This window comes from Panthera pardus, unplaced genomic scaffold (genome assembly GCF_024362965.1).
Source record: "Panthera pardus isolate Hobbes unplaced genomic scaffold, ASM2436296v1 HiC_scaffold_12, whole genome shotgun sequence".
Lineage (NCBI taxonomy): Eukaryota > Metazoa > Chordata > Mammalia > Carnivora > Felidae > Panthera > Panthera pardus.
The window spans coordinates 113674148-113688089 of NW_026526677.1; the positions used below are offsets into that span (position 1 = coordinate 113674148).

Sequence of the window (13942 nt, forward strand, 5' to 3'; positions counted from 1 at the left end):
ACCACCTGGGTCATCCACCCAGCTGCCTTGTCAGTAAGTTACCCTGAATAAAACTCCACGTGAATGGTGCGCAGTGGCTTGCCTTGTTTTTTGGCATTACAGTGACTTCTCAGGCTGGAGGATACATCACTGGCCTCCCTCCACCTTCCGGCACCAGAAGGTCAGGTGATGGACCAGGTGGACACAGACCAAAGGAAAAGCCCGGATTCACAGGATGGTCAGAGCGTTGAGAAGACAACACAAGCTATGGAGGTCAGTTGAAGGCCCTTTCCCAGGCGTCGAGAATGAGAAAAACCAACAAAAAGTGTACAAAGGTGAGAGAAAGGCATTGGGGGCAGAACAAAGGTTCGAGCCGAAAGGCTCGTTGATGGAAATATAAGTTGCAGTGGTTAGGATTCTGAGTAATCACTTATCACTTGTTTGCTGGTTTACTTCATTTTTCTGATCCTAATCTACACCACGGCATTGTTTTGAGCATGGGAAATAACACACTTTTAGGGCCTGGCATATCCCTAGAAAGGTTTCTACTTTCTTTAAGGAGCAGTTCTATACTTGCCTGACCATACACACGCTTTAAGAAGCTTGACAAAGCCACGAATGACTTACAGACAAACCTATAGTGCTCTTCCCGCCCCAGGTCATCAATTCCTTCGCAGTGTGGTGGGTGAGTGGAGGACACGGTACACGCCAGCACCGCTCGTGTGAGGCCTGTGCTGTGGTGTTTCGACAGTTGTAATCACAGCACTTACCACTACATCAATTCTCATTGTGTCATGACCACATCGTAAGATCCATCAACAGGACACTTGACAGCAATAAAATTATGACTCAGATAAAGACGAGGACTCCCAGAGTGTGCCCCATCCGTGCCTGGGACCATTGCCACGGAGCTGTCAGGCCAACAAGCTTTGTCTGGTAAGAGACTTGTTCCAAGCCTAAAACAACCTCCCTGCGAGTCGGGTTACATCCACCCTGTTTCTACAGAGGCCAAAACAGTGGTCCACAAAAATGATACTCTAAGTCCCACTTAGATTGCTCTAAGTCCCACTGACTTTCTCAGAGCCCCACGTCCCTCATTCTCCAGCTGAGGTCCGTTCCATGCCACTGTGGTAGAGCTGACCCTGTGGCTCCATCAGCCACAGGTGGACGGGACTGGCTCAGGGCAACCCCACGCTTCTTCCAGCTCTGTCTGCCTCGGTGGGGCTTAAATGGCAGGTGGGCTGATGGGTGATTCCTGCACACTCATGAACTTAGACTCCTATCATGTAGAGTTAATTTGTCTGTAGCGAGAGAAAATCTTAATTCTACTCTACAAGAATTTTAGGGCTGTCTGTATTAATAGGTTAACTGGGTAAAAATAAGGTATTGCAGACGTATGATGTGAAAAACACTGCGTTTGGCTGAGAAAAGGAAAGAGACAAAGTGCTGTTTGTGTGCAGAGGTGAGTGGCTGCATGGGGAGGGTCTGACATCATTCCCCGGGACATATCTCAGTCCGTCTTCTTGCCCTGTGTACTTGCAGACGAGGAACCGAGGAGGTTTTTCTTAAAGCCAAGAAGGTAGGAGGTATTTCCATTCCAATTTAATGGGTTTTTACGGACTGGTTTCTGTACAGCCTCCATCCAGCACAAGCCAGGCCACAGGGGAATCAGTACGTGCTCCATCCTCCCCTCTGCGGACCTTCCTTTCCACCACCTGCTTCCTTCCCAAGCAAGCCCCACCCCAGGGACAGCAAATCCATCTGAAAAGCAGCAGTGACTGGGTTTTACGACTCAGGAAATGAAATAGCTCTTCTAATATCTTCTAGATAACAATGCCCACATTTAGACCAAAGCGGTGCCTGTCCTTTATTTCCATTCATCTACTTCTACCTAACCTTCTTATATTTGAGTTTAAAGTACAGTCTTTTTTTTTTAACATTTATTTATTTTTGAGACAGAGAGAGACAGAGCATGAGCGGGGGAGGGTCAGAGAGAGAGAGGGAGACACAGAATCTGTAACAGGTTCCAGGCTCTGAGCTGTCAGCCCAGAGCCCGACGCGGGGCTCGAACTCACAGACCGTGAGATCATGACCTGAGCGGAAGTCGGCCGCTTAACCGACTGAGCCACACAGGCGCCCCAAAATACAGTCTTTTTAAAAGAAAAGGTCACTGCTTCCAAATGTCTCTACATATGATGTGTTACTAGGCTTTTCAGCTACTTCTCAGGAAACACACAGAGGTGAACAGTTCTTTATTTTTCCTCTTTCCAAACACAGAAACCATTTCTTGAAAATTAATCACGATTACATTACCCAAGTTGAAAAGTTGAAGGGAAGGGAAGTTCTGATGTAGACCAAATCACCTTTACCATTTCTTGGAAATTAATCACGATTACATTACCCAAGTTGAAAAGTTGAAGGGAAGGGAAGTTCTGATGTAGACCAAATCACCTTTACCATTTCTTGGAAATTAATCACGATTACATTACCCAAGTTGAAAAGTTGAAGGGAAGGGAAGTTCTGATGTAGACCAAATCACCTTTACCATTTCTTGGAAATTAATCACGATTACATTACCCAAGTTGAAAAGTTGAAGGGAAGGGAAATTCTGATGTGGACCAGATCAGCTTTACATTAAATTTTTAAGAATATTCTTGATGTTCAGATAAAATAAAAACAACACGAGCATGAATCATGCTCTTCGGATATAAGCACCATCACCCTAGAAAGGGACAGCCCCTGGAGGGTAGACACCCAAGCCAATAGGCAAGATATTTTCCTGAGCTATGAAGCATCCTGCAATCCTTGTGCTGTTTTGTCTGCCAGTCTGCTCTGCTCATCCACTGAATGGAGCAGCGAGGGAAAAGGACCCGAGCATGGATCTTGTCCAGGTACATCGTGATGGCGGCCACTGCAGCCACTGGCCAGTCCCCCAGGGAAAAGGAAGCTGCCTGCTTGGTCTTGCAACACAAACTAGGCTGGTTTGATTGTCAGTCACTGTGTTGGACTAAGGTAGCATCGGACACCTCGAGTGCTAGAGGTGGGTGTCCCTACGTTTGAGCAGAGAGGAAAGAGAGGTGCAGGAAGGGAATAGGGACTAGAAGTCTGAGCTCCTCGAGGTTGTATGAACACACTGGCGGCTGCTTTGGCGCTAAGGGGAGGAACAAATGGGAAGTGCTCGAAACTTCTCTGGCTTTAGAATTTCTTTGGTGGAAATAATTAGGGCCGAGGAACATGCTCATTGTGACTTTCCAATAATTTCAGGTAATACTGTTCATGTTGTTACTCATCGTGTTTAGGCAAAAGATTTTATCCCCATTAAGTCTTGAACCAGGAGTGGAGTAACTGTATATTTCTGCCCCCTTCCTGCCTTTAACACCGTTCCTTTGCTCTAGGTGGACCGACGTCCTTTACACTCCCTAGATGGGTTGCTGACTAACTCATGACCTGTTCAATAAAGCCAGTTTGATCTTTTAAATTACGCAGTGAAGTTTTTGTTGTTTAACATCCCACTAGCAATACCTGGAGAACTACTACGACCTCGCAAAGGATGTGACACAGTTTGTCAGAAGAAGGCACAGCGGACCTGTCGTTAAAAAAGTCCGAGAAATGCAGAAGTTCCTCGGGTTGGAGGTGACGGGGAAGCTGGACCCTGACACTCTGGCGATGATACGCAAGCCCCGGTGCGGCGTTCCCGACGTGGGCCAGTTCACCACCTTCCCTGGCCTGCCGAAGTGGAGGAAAACTCACCTCACCTACAGGTAACGGGTCCAAAGAGGTGTTCACGTCACACTGCGATTTTACCAAGTACCATCGCAGGGGAAAATAATGTCTTCGATTTTTTTCTTAAAGGATTGTGAATTACACACTGGATTTGCCGAGAGAGGCTGTTGACTCTGCCTTTGAGAAGGCTCTGAAAGCCTGGGAGGAGGTGACGCCACTTACTTTCTCCAAGATTTCCGAAGGAGAGGCTGACATAATGATCTTTTTTGCAGTTAGAGGTAAAAAAAAAAAATTACATGTATCATCTATCTGGCGCTTACTGGAAAAGGGCATAAAGAAATTCTAAACGCTTGTATTACCATTATTTTTTTTCCCTCTGCCAGAACATGGAGACTTTATCCCTTTTGATGGATCAGGAAACGTTTTGGCTCATGCCTATCCACCTGGCCCTGGTTTAGATGGAGATGTTCACTTTGATGATGACGAGCTGTGGAGGAAGGATAAATCAGGTGGGCACCAGGTTCTCTGGATGGTTTCAGGAACAACGTCTAACGCTATCCAAGAATAGTTAGATCATTCAGTATGAGCAGTAAATGTAACATCCTAATAACTAAAATTTGTGATGGTTTGAGTGCTAACAGCCAGAAGCACTGGTGTTTCAATCATCATTGATGAACATTTTCTAATGTCTGTGTTTGCTTCCTTGCTCCCAACAAGCACAATATGGGAGGCACCATTCAATCTTATTTCCACAGCTCAGGGTCCCATAGAGCTTTTTTAGGATCAGCATGTTAACAAATGCTTCTCATTTCTTTAACTAGCAATGACAAAGGTAGAAGGAATTGCACTGAATTGGTTCCAACCTAAAATGTGCCCTGGGGTTTCTTCTTTTCTTTCCATTTGCCTCCTTTTCTCTTAAAAGATCAGCAAAATGCCAGAAAATAAAGGAAATTGTTAAGTCATCTCTTTAAGGAAACATATAACTATCTTTACATTAGGAGCCTTTTCTTTTTCTAAATTAATTCTGAAAGACTTTACTAAGTTTAAACACAATGACCAAAATTAACTACATTTTTTTTCGAGGGGCTTCTAAAGTTTGGAAACACACAGTTGAACAACTGTTATTTTCAAGGTGGGTCGGGATGTTCGGTGCAAATGCAAAGAGCATCTTTGCTGAGGGTACACACGTGCCGCGAACAACGATCTTGCTTTATTGGAACGACCATTCTTTTCTGCATAATTGCTTGGAGACTTGCTTAAATAATTTCTACTATTAATTTCAATAAAAATTTTTAGAAGGTAAAGAAAAGCTGAAGCCAGCTGTGTTTGTGCTGCAGAAAGCTGTTATTGGACATATTTCTATTCTAAGCTAGAGATTGTACCTATCCATTGGCACTGACTACAGAAGACGTTTGTTAACCACCAAAAATTGTGTGATTATGTTTGAAGAAGAGGAAGGACAAGTCAGATTAAGTCCTCACAGGAAATGACTAGTTTTGTGTAAGAGTGGAGGAACATGGTGAATACCCTGTGATTAATTTGAACTTAGGTTACAGCTGGCACATGTTACTAAATTTGAACAATAACTAACTTTGTATTTGTAGAGACAATGAAGAGTTATCTGTATTGACATGTCGTCTTGGTACCTCCAAAAAATTATTTTGGAAACAATGTTTATCACTGTCAGTCTAGGCAAAATGACCAGGTTTTCCTGGCTGAAGAGAAAACTGGGGAGGAGGAATATGGTGAAACCATCTCTTATTATATTGACTTCAAGTCAACCTTGAAAAATAATTAAATTTCTATGAAGTATGGAATATGCCAATCAACGAACGAATCCACAAATAAGGAGAATAGTACCACGTGGTCCCAAGGATAGTCACAGGCATGTGTTTATACGTATGTGTTCACAGAACAGCTTTTCAATTCTGAACATTTATGGTTTTTCAAATAGGAACCAACTTATTCCTCGTTGCTGCTCATGAATTCGGCCATTCCCTGGGTCTCCATCACTCGGCCGACCCCACAGCTTTGATGTATCCCGTCTACAACCCACGCACAGACCTGACCCGCTTCCACCTTGCCCAAGATGATGTGAACGGCATCCAGTCCCTGTACGGTGAGTGATGCTGGAAAAAGGAGGCATTGGAGCTTTGCAGCCATGGTCTTCGGGGAAAGCTTTAAAATGCTGCATAAAGCATTTGCAATCCGTCTCAACACACTCAGAGAGTGTTTGGAAAGCATAGAAATTGACGGAAGCATCCCATTTCTCCTCATGTTTGGTCCCCACGTCTGTTTCCTTTAGGACCTCCCCCTACGTCATCCCCTGATGGCCCCGTGGTGCCCACAGAATCTGTGCCTCCAGAACCTGGGACACCAGCCACGTGCGATCCTGCTTTGTCCTTCGATGCCGTCAGCTCTCTGAGGGGAGAAATCCTGTTCTTTAAAGACAGGTCAGACCAGAAGATTCTATTTCCCTATCTATTCTTTTAATGTACAATGCTTCGAAAGGAAAGCAGAAACTTGACAGAAATATTTAAATAAGATATTTCCTCTACACTTTACAATCATTCAGATCTGGTTCTTATTGCATTTTATCATCTCCTTAAAGTAGCCTGGATCATTTTTTTTTACAGACGTACGAAGGATGATTCTGGGTCACTAGAATGTAAGCCAGGTGAAGGCACGGGGTTCTCTCTGTGTTGTTCACTCTTTGATCCTGGGGGCCTATAACGGGCCCAGGACATGCAGTGTGTAAGGCGAACAACTGAATGATTGGTGTATTGGTGTATTTAACTATCATAAACCAGGTAACTTCTACTTCTGGAAGTCGAGCCGTACCTTGACCTGTGCTAACAAATACTACTATTTAAATTGATTAATTTGAGAAAAAGTGATATATGTCTCTGGCACAATATTAACATAGCACCAAAAAACACAGAAGGAAAAGCAAAATCTCTCTCCCGTCTCTGACCTAGGTAGTCCCTATTCTCCCCGTAGGTTCAACCACTGCTAACAACTTCCTTCGGCTCTTTACAAAGCTATTCTATTCACATACAAACATAAATGGGTATGTTTTTTCTTACTTTTTAAAAAAATACTAATGAGGGCATAATATACATACCATTTTATGGACTTCTAGAGTGGTGTAGCTTATCGATTAAATAAAAATTACTTAAGAGACAGCCTGTGCAGGAAATAAATCTCCAGGGGAAAAGTGCCGTCTCTGTACCAAGCGGTAAAGACACATCTTCATCCCCAGAGATGGGACGTTTAGAGCCAAGAAGGCTGGGTAAACAACCCTTGCTACTTTTTACTATGTGCTCCCCCAGCCCAAAGTCCGTTGAGGATTCCTCACTAATTAAAGATCCCACAGTTCAGTTCTCCTTGCTCTGTCAATGCCTCACAGATTTATGGTTTCTTTGTCTCGAAACTATGACAATTCCCTACGTCACTCACTTCTCTGGGTCCCAATTTCATTATTGGGCCTCCACATGCACGTAATACAACTTCGGTTTTTTTTCTCTGGTTAATCTGCCTCACATAAATTTAATTCTACCCGAAGGTAGAGCAGAATTCTCCTTCCCTTCAATGGGCACTGAGCTAAGTAGTTATATTACCATGGATTTCATCACCTTGGATCATAGGAAAGAAGATGGCCTAGTACAGACTTCTGAGTTGTCATTGATGGAAAGAGAGAGAATATGTTCTTTTATATATACACTGAAAGGAGAAAAACAATTGTAATTAATTTTTATGTTTTCCAGATATTTTTGGCGTAGATCTCGCTGGAACCTTGAACCTGAATTTCATTTGATTTCTACATTTTGGCCCTCTCTCCCATCAGGCTTGGATGCTGCCTATGAAGTTAATAACAAGGATACCGTCTTTGTGTTTAAAGGCAAATAAGATATAAGAATTTTAAGTTGTTGGAAAAGTTCTCTTGCCAAAATTTCACTGACGTGAATTTTCTCCATTATGTTAAATTTTATATGATTTATTACTGCAAAGACCTAGTGCCAATACTTAGACAAGATGTGTATAAGAACATTCTAAGTTTTACTTTCCATTATTCAATGACACTGGGGCACCTGGCTGAGTGTCCAAATTCTTGATCTCAGGTCAAGTCTTTTTGTTAAAACAATTTCTTTTTAATTTTTTTAATGTTTATTTATTTTTGAGAGAGACAGACAGACAGAGTGTGAGTGGGGGAGGGTCAGAGAGAGAGAGGGAGACACAGAATCTGAAGTAGGCTCCAGGCTCCAAGCTGTCAGCACAGAGCCCGACGTGGGGCTCAAACTCACAAATTGTGAGATCATAACCTGAACCAAAGTCAGATGCTTAACTTTGGCTGAGCCACCCAGGCTCCCCCAAATTTTTTTTAATGTGTACTTATTTTTGAGAAAGAGAGACAGAGCACAAGCAGGGGAAGGGCAGAGAGAGGGAGACACAGAATTAGAAGCAGGCTGCAGGCTCTGAACTGTCAGCACAGAGCCCAACACAGGGCTTGAACCCACGAACAGTGAGATCATCACCTGAGCCAAAGTCTGATGCTTAACTGAGCCACCCAGGTGCCCCTCAGCTCAGGTCTCGATCTCAGGGTCATGAGTTCAAGCCCCACGTTGGGCTCTATGCACTGGGCATGAAGCCTGCTTAAAAAAAAAAAATTCAATGATACCTAAATAATAGAAGCTACCCCACGTTCATGAACAGGGAAATAGTAATAATGTAATGTAGGAAACATAGAGACAGTGTAGTAAAAATATCAATTTATCTATAAATACAAGATATTTTCCATTCAAATGCCAAAATAGTTTTCATGGAACTTGACAAATCGGTTCCCTAACTTGCGTGGGAAAGCAAAGGCCGAGAATAGCCAGGGTACAGCTGGAGGAGAATGAGCCAGGGAGGACAAGCCAGGGAGGACGAGCCAGGGAGGACGAGCCAGGGAGGACGAGCCGGGGACGATGGCCACATGCTGGAACTGGAGTAGAGAACACCGTGTCAGCGTGTTGACACTAACAGGCGGCCAGGACTCTCTGGCCCTTTCTCAGATTTTACACCTGCTGGTTCAGTCTCTTCCACTGTGAATATGCTCTTTGAGTTCTTTAACTTCTGGAGTCAGCGCTGCTAACGTATCTTCCTAGGAATGTGTCCATTCTGTCCATTTTCAAATCGACTGGGATAAAGCTTTCTGAGTATTATTTTGTTATTTCACTTATCGCTGAAGTTCTGTTGCCTTTCTCCTTCCTGCTCTTGGGTCTTTGTGCCTCTCTCTTCGCCCATCTCATCGGATAACAGGATACTTAACAATTTCATTCGGCATCTCAGAGGACTCTCAGCTGTGTCATCCCCTCTCTGCATTTTGATTTTCTGTCCACGTCACTATTGCCCACGTTTTTGCTGTTTTTGAATGTATTCTGTTACTGTTTTTTATAACTTCAGTTTGGTACTCCCAGCCCTTTCTTCTTTCCTGGTATAAACATTTATGCCTAAAAATATCCCTGTCTTCTCAACTTTTGTTCCATTCCTACCAGTTTTGATGTGTAGTAGTTTCATTGTGTTCATTTTTAAGTTTTTAGAAATTTTTTTCCATTTTTAATTTTTCCCCTTGCTTCAGAGTTATTTGGGAGTGTTTGTAAACATCAAACTCTGTGGGGATTTTTAAAAGTCAGGTATTTCTGACAATCTCACTTTTATGAGGAAAAAATGAAATCACCTGAAGTTGCATTGGCTACTGTAAATGTTCTCTAACTCTGAGGCGTTGCTTTCACCCGGTAATTTATGTGACACTTATTTATCCTTGCAATGTGCCAGGCAGGGTACTTCTTAGTGTAGTTCAAACCCGAAAGAGGCTCCTATTCTGGAGAGGGCAGCAGGGCTGAAATCGAACGCGTTAGGAATGATAAGAGCTGGGATTGAGAGGAGCTCGCAGGTGCCATGGGGGACAGCGCTGGCCCTGCATCCAGGGCTCAGCAAAGACCCTGGGACGGGATGATGGTCAGGATGAGTGCTGACGGAGAACTTTGTTGTGTGGAAAAGTACCGAGTGTGTAGAGTGGAAAGGCCTTCAAGGAGGAGGGACAGTCTACACAAAGGCAAGAGTGCATCTGGAGCTGCCCAGACAGGTGCAGGTCATTCGGGTGAGGCAAGACAGACACACGACAGACTGTGTTTTAGGTCAGTTACCCTGGCAATAACGTTAGGGAGGGATTCGGGGCATGGCAGGGGTTGTGATGAAGTAAAAGCAGAGAGACTGATGAGCATTCAGTGTCCCGATTCACTCACATTTGGGTGGCCTCCTAGGCTATTCATAAGAAGCACAGTCTGGACTAGTGACCATGTGGGACCCAAGAAAAGTATCCAATAAGTACCTGACTTTGTGATGTGCAGTTACAAGAGGGTTCCTAGGTAGAAACTCAGACCAAGGAGTCACCAGCAATTTTAAGAGATGACCAGGACGAGTCACTGTAATTACAAACTGCAATCAACTGTATTATTTATAGATAATAAATATAAGACCCAGAAAGGACAGAGACCAGAGTTAACTACTCATTCACTCATTCAGGGAATGTTTGCTAAATACTGTCACCTGGGCGTTGGGTTAGTGGTTGGAACTAAAACCAGAATTTCCTGTTTCCCACAACAATGTGCTAATAGCTTCTCTAAAACCACAAGGTTTCACTAAAATTTCTTGGCTTCCTTTTTTCAAAGGAAATCACTTCTGGGCCATCAGAGGAACTGAGGTACAAACAGGTTATCCAAAAGACATCCACACCCTGGGTTTTCCTCCAGCCTTGGGAAAAATAGATGCCGCTGTTTCTGATGAGGAAAAGAAGAAAACGTACTTCTTTGTAGAGGACAAATACTGGCGGTAAGACGCGGTTGGAATGACTCTGTAAGGAGCCTGGTTAGGGACGTTAGGTTCTTTCTTTACGGATATCCTCCCTCCAGTCCCACCCTCTAACTTGGTCTAACCTCCAACTTCCTGATTATGAAGAAGACGGCTTAGAGTTACCCCACTTCTCAGATATAATATAGGGCTCTCAGAATGGCTGGTCCCCGGGTCATATATCCAGACAGCAGAAGACATCACGAGAGGCCACCTGAGGTCCAGACAGCAAGCCACCATAGGAAGCCCAGGTGTATCAGGCTGTAGAGACATGATCTACAGGGCAAGTGTGATAAATAACCAGAGTTTGTTTTTAGCCAAATGATTAATTCACTTCTCATCTTATATGTATGCAGTCCTCATGCATTTGTGGCAGAAAGGCACTTGGGCTCTGTGTTGAGGCTCAGAAACTTGACCTCAGACATACAAATGGAGCCCCGATGGAATAGCATGATATCCTTGCCTCTGGAGTAAACGTTGGTTTGTGTGCTAAGCTTACGGTCTAGGAAAGTTGCACATTTTTGTAGTCCTGAAAATGCTTACCACTTCTTTACCCTACCTGAGAATTATCTGGGATTCCACACTGGAGCAGTAACATTATTTCCTACTGTTGTATGCAATGGGGCCTCTGCTTGATGTTGATATCATACTGTCGTATGTAATGGGGCCTCTGAACAATGTTGGGCTGTATTTCTTTCACTTGGTACAGATTTGATGAAAATAGCCAGTCCATGGAGCAAGGCTTCCCCAGACTAATAGCTGACGACTTTCCAGGAGTTGGGCCGAAGGTTGATGCTGTATTTCAGGAATTTGGTAAGAAGGCACCCACTTCATCGCCAGTGGGGACACTATGGGGCATTTTACGGAATCAAAATGATGTGGAGAGTCAATCTTCAAATCATTCAGTCTTATACCCTTTATTCTCTAAACTTTTGAAAATTTTAACTTTTAGCTTACATTTATTTTTCCTGGATACTTTCCAAGTCTCTGTTTCATACCTGCACATAAAATGAAAGGGTGCTTCCTCACACCGTAGTCAGTATTCATCAGGTCACTATTTGGTAAAAAAAACACAAGCAAGTATGAGCCAGGTTACTGATGGCAGACTGCCATTCTCCTCTCTCCCGTCCCATCCCAGGGGGCCTTGTGTGGCCTTGTGTTGAAGTCTGTAGTTGCCTACATTGAGTAATTCATTTGTAAATAAATAGTAGTCTTCCCTTATGCTCAAAATACACAAAATTCAATTCCTGGTCTTGGCTAGGTGGGATGGTGACATGTGTGCTTGTTCTGAAGGCATTTTGGAGGGAGATGCTGGGGCTCGACAGTCATGAGGCGTGTGATCTTATTGCTAAGGTATCTTGACCTTTGTGCATAGAGTAGGAAATGACCTCCAGTGCTTTGTGTTGTTGACCTGATTCTCCTGGGTCCAGTTACCTCCCAACCTGCACTTTAGGACCTAGAGGGGGAAGTGGGGTATTTAAAATACCATAGAATATTGTCAATATGGAGGCAGTACAATCCAATGTTTTAGAGCCCTGGCTTTGAAGTCAGAAGAGATGGAGTTCTCTCTCCGCCTTTCATTAGAGATGTTACCTTGCAGAAATTGCAAAACCTCCCTAGTTCTCATTTTTACCCCCATTCGTGACATCTCACACTTTTTTAGTTAAGAGAGAAGACATAAAGCGTGTAAGCACTCAGCACAGTGGCTGGCGCAGAGTAACAACTGAATAAATGCCGTTCGTTATTAGTTCCCTCTCATTCTGAGCTTTGCATGTTACAAAATTGATTTATTTGAAGAATGTCTCATCATTTTCCTCATCTATACTTACAGGATTTTTCCATTTCTTCAGAGGACCGTTACAGTTTGAGTTTGACCCGAATGCCAAGATGGTGACACGTGTATTGAAGAGTAACAACTGGTTATATTGTTAAGTGAGAAGTGAAAGAGATAGATTCATTTTAAATGAATCTAATAATTATTCACCTATTTTATTTTAAGTCAGAGGGATGAATTTTTCCTGTGTGTGCAGTGGCCAAAGAAGAGGAGCCTTGCAGGCACTTTCACGTGTCATGGAGCATTTATCTGGGCCACTTCACTTGCTGTTGAATTACATTGACTAGAAGTTGGATACATCCATGTGCACTAGTCAGAGAACGTATTTCCGTGGGTGTTTTATTTGCTACTTAATAAAGATTTTTATTTTTGACCTGTTCCTTCTTTGTAGAATAATTCATTTTTAATATAAGGACCACAGGGTGGACTGAGCACTTAACAGCTGTTCTGCTGGTAGGTGTAATGGAAACACACGCTCCAGGGATGTGGCATATGGTGGTCATGTACCCTCTCCCATTCTCTCCACCAACAGGATCTTTATTTTTACCTCCCAGATATCGTAAGCATTCCTTACACATCTAAGGAAGAAAGAGCTTAGCCCGTAGTTGTCCAGTAGGACTGGGTCTGAACAATGTTGGAAAATAGAATTCTAGAATATTGGAGCTTAAGAACCTAGCAAATCATCTACTGCATGTTATCACTCACAGGCATGGAAACAAAACTAGTTTGGAATCCAGCCACCATTTTTTTTCGACTTTTCTCTCCTCAGAGAGTCCCCCTTAAAATTTCTTGAGGGCTTGTTTAGTGGTCACAAACTCCTTTAAGTTTTGTTTGTCTGGGAAATTTTTTATCTCTCCTTCTATTTTGAATGACAGCCTTACTGGATAAGGAATCATTGGCTGCATATTTTTCTGATTCAGCACATTGAATATATCCTGCCACTCCTTTCTTACCTGCCATGTTTGTATGGATAGGTCTGCTGTGAACCTGATCTGTCTTCCCTTGTAGGTTAAGGACTTTTTTCCCTTGCTGCTTTCATGATTCTTTCCTTGACTGAGAATTTGGTGAATTTGACTATGATATGCCTTGTTGATGGTTGGTTTTTGTTGAATCTAATGGGAGTCCTCTGTGCTTCCTGGATTTTGATGTGTGTGTCTTTTCCCAGGTTAGGAAAGTTTTCTGTTATGATTTGCTCACATAACCCTTCTACGTCTTTTTCTCTCTCTTCATCTTCCGGGACCCCTATGATTCTGATGTTGTTCCTTTTTAATGAGTCACTGATTTCTCTAATTCTTAAATCATGCTCTTTTCCTTAGTCTCCCTCTTTTTTTCTGCTTCAGTATTCTCCATAAGTTTGTCCTCTATATCACTGATTCATAGTTCTGCCTCATCTGTCCTTGACACCATGGCATCCATTGGAGATTGCAGCTCAGTTATAGCATTTTCTATTTCATCCTGACTAGCTTTTACTTCTTTTATCTCCACAGAAAGGGATTCTAATTCATTTTCAATGCC

The 13942-nt window shown here is 43.1% G+C and overlaps 1 protein-coding gene across 1 annotated transcript; it reads left to right on the top strand.

Moving 5' to 3' along the window:
- Positions 1-2510: 2510 nt before the first annotated feature.
- LOC109257539 (stromelysin-1-like) lies at positions 2511-12767 on the top strand. Its single transcript, XM_019433699.2, has 10 exons — positions 2511-2870; positions 3496-3740; positions 3832-3980; positions 4086-4211; positions 5657-5821; positions 6008-6155; positions 7470-7603; positions 10416-10575; positions 11303-11406; positions 12425-12767. The coding sequence occupies exons 1-10, from the start codon at positions 2766-2768 to the stop codon at positions 12523-12525; spliced, it is 1437 nt and encodes a 478-aa protein (XP_019289244.2). The 5' UTR covers positions 2511-2765; the 3' UTR covers positions 12526-12767.
- The last annotated feature ends 1175 nt before the right edge of the window (positions 12768-13942 follow it).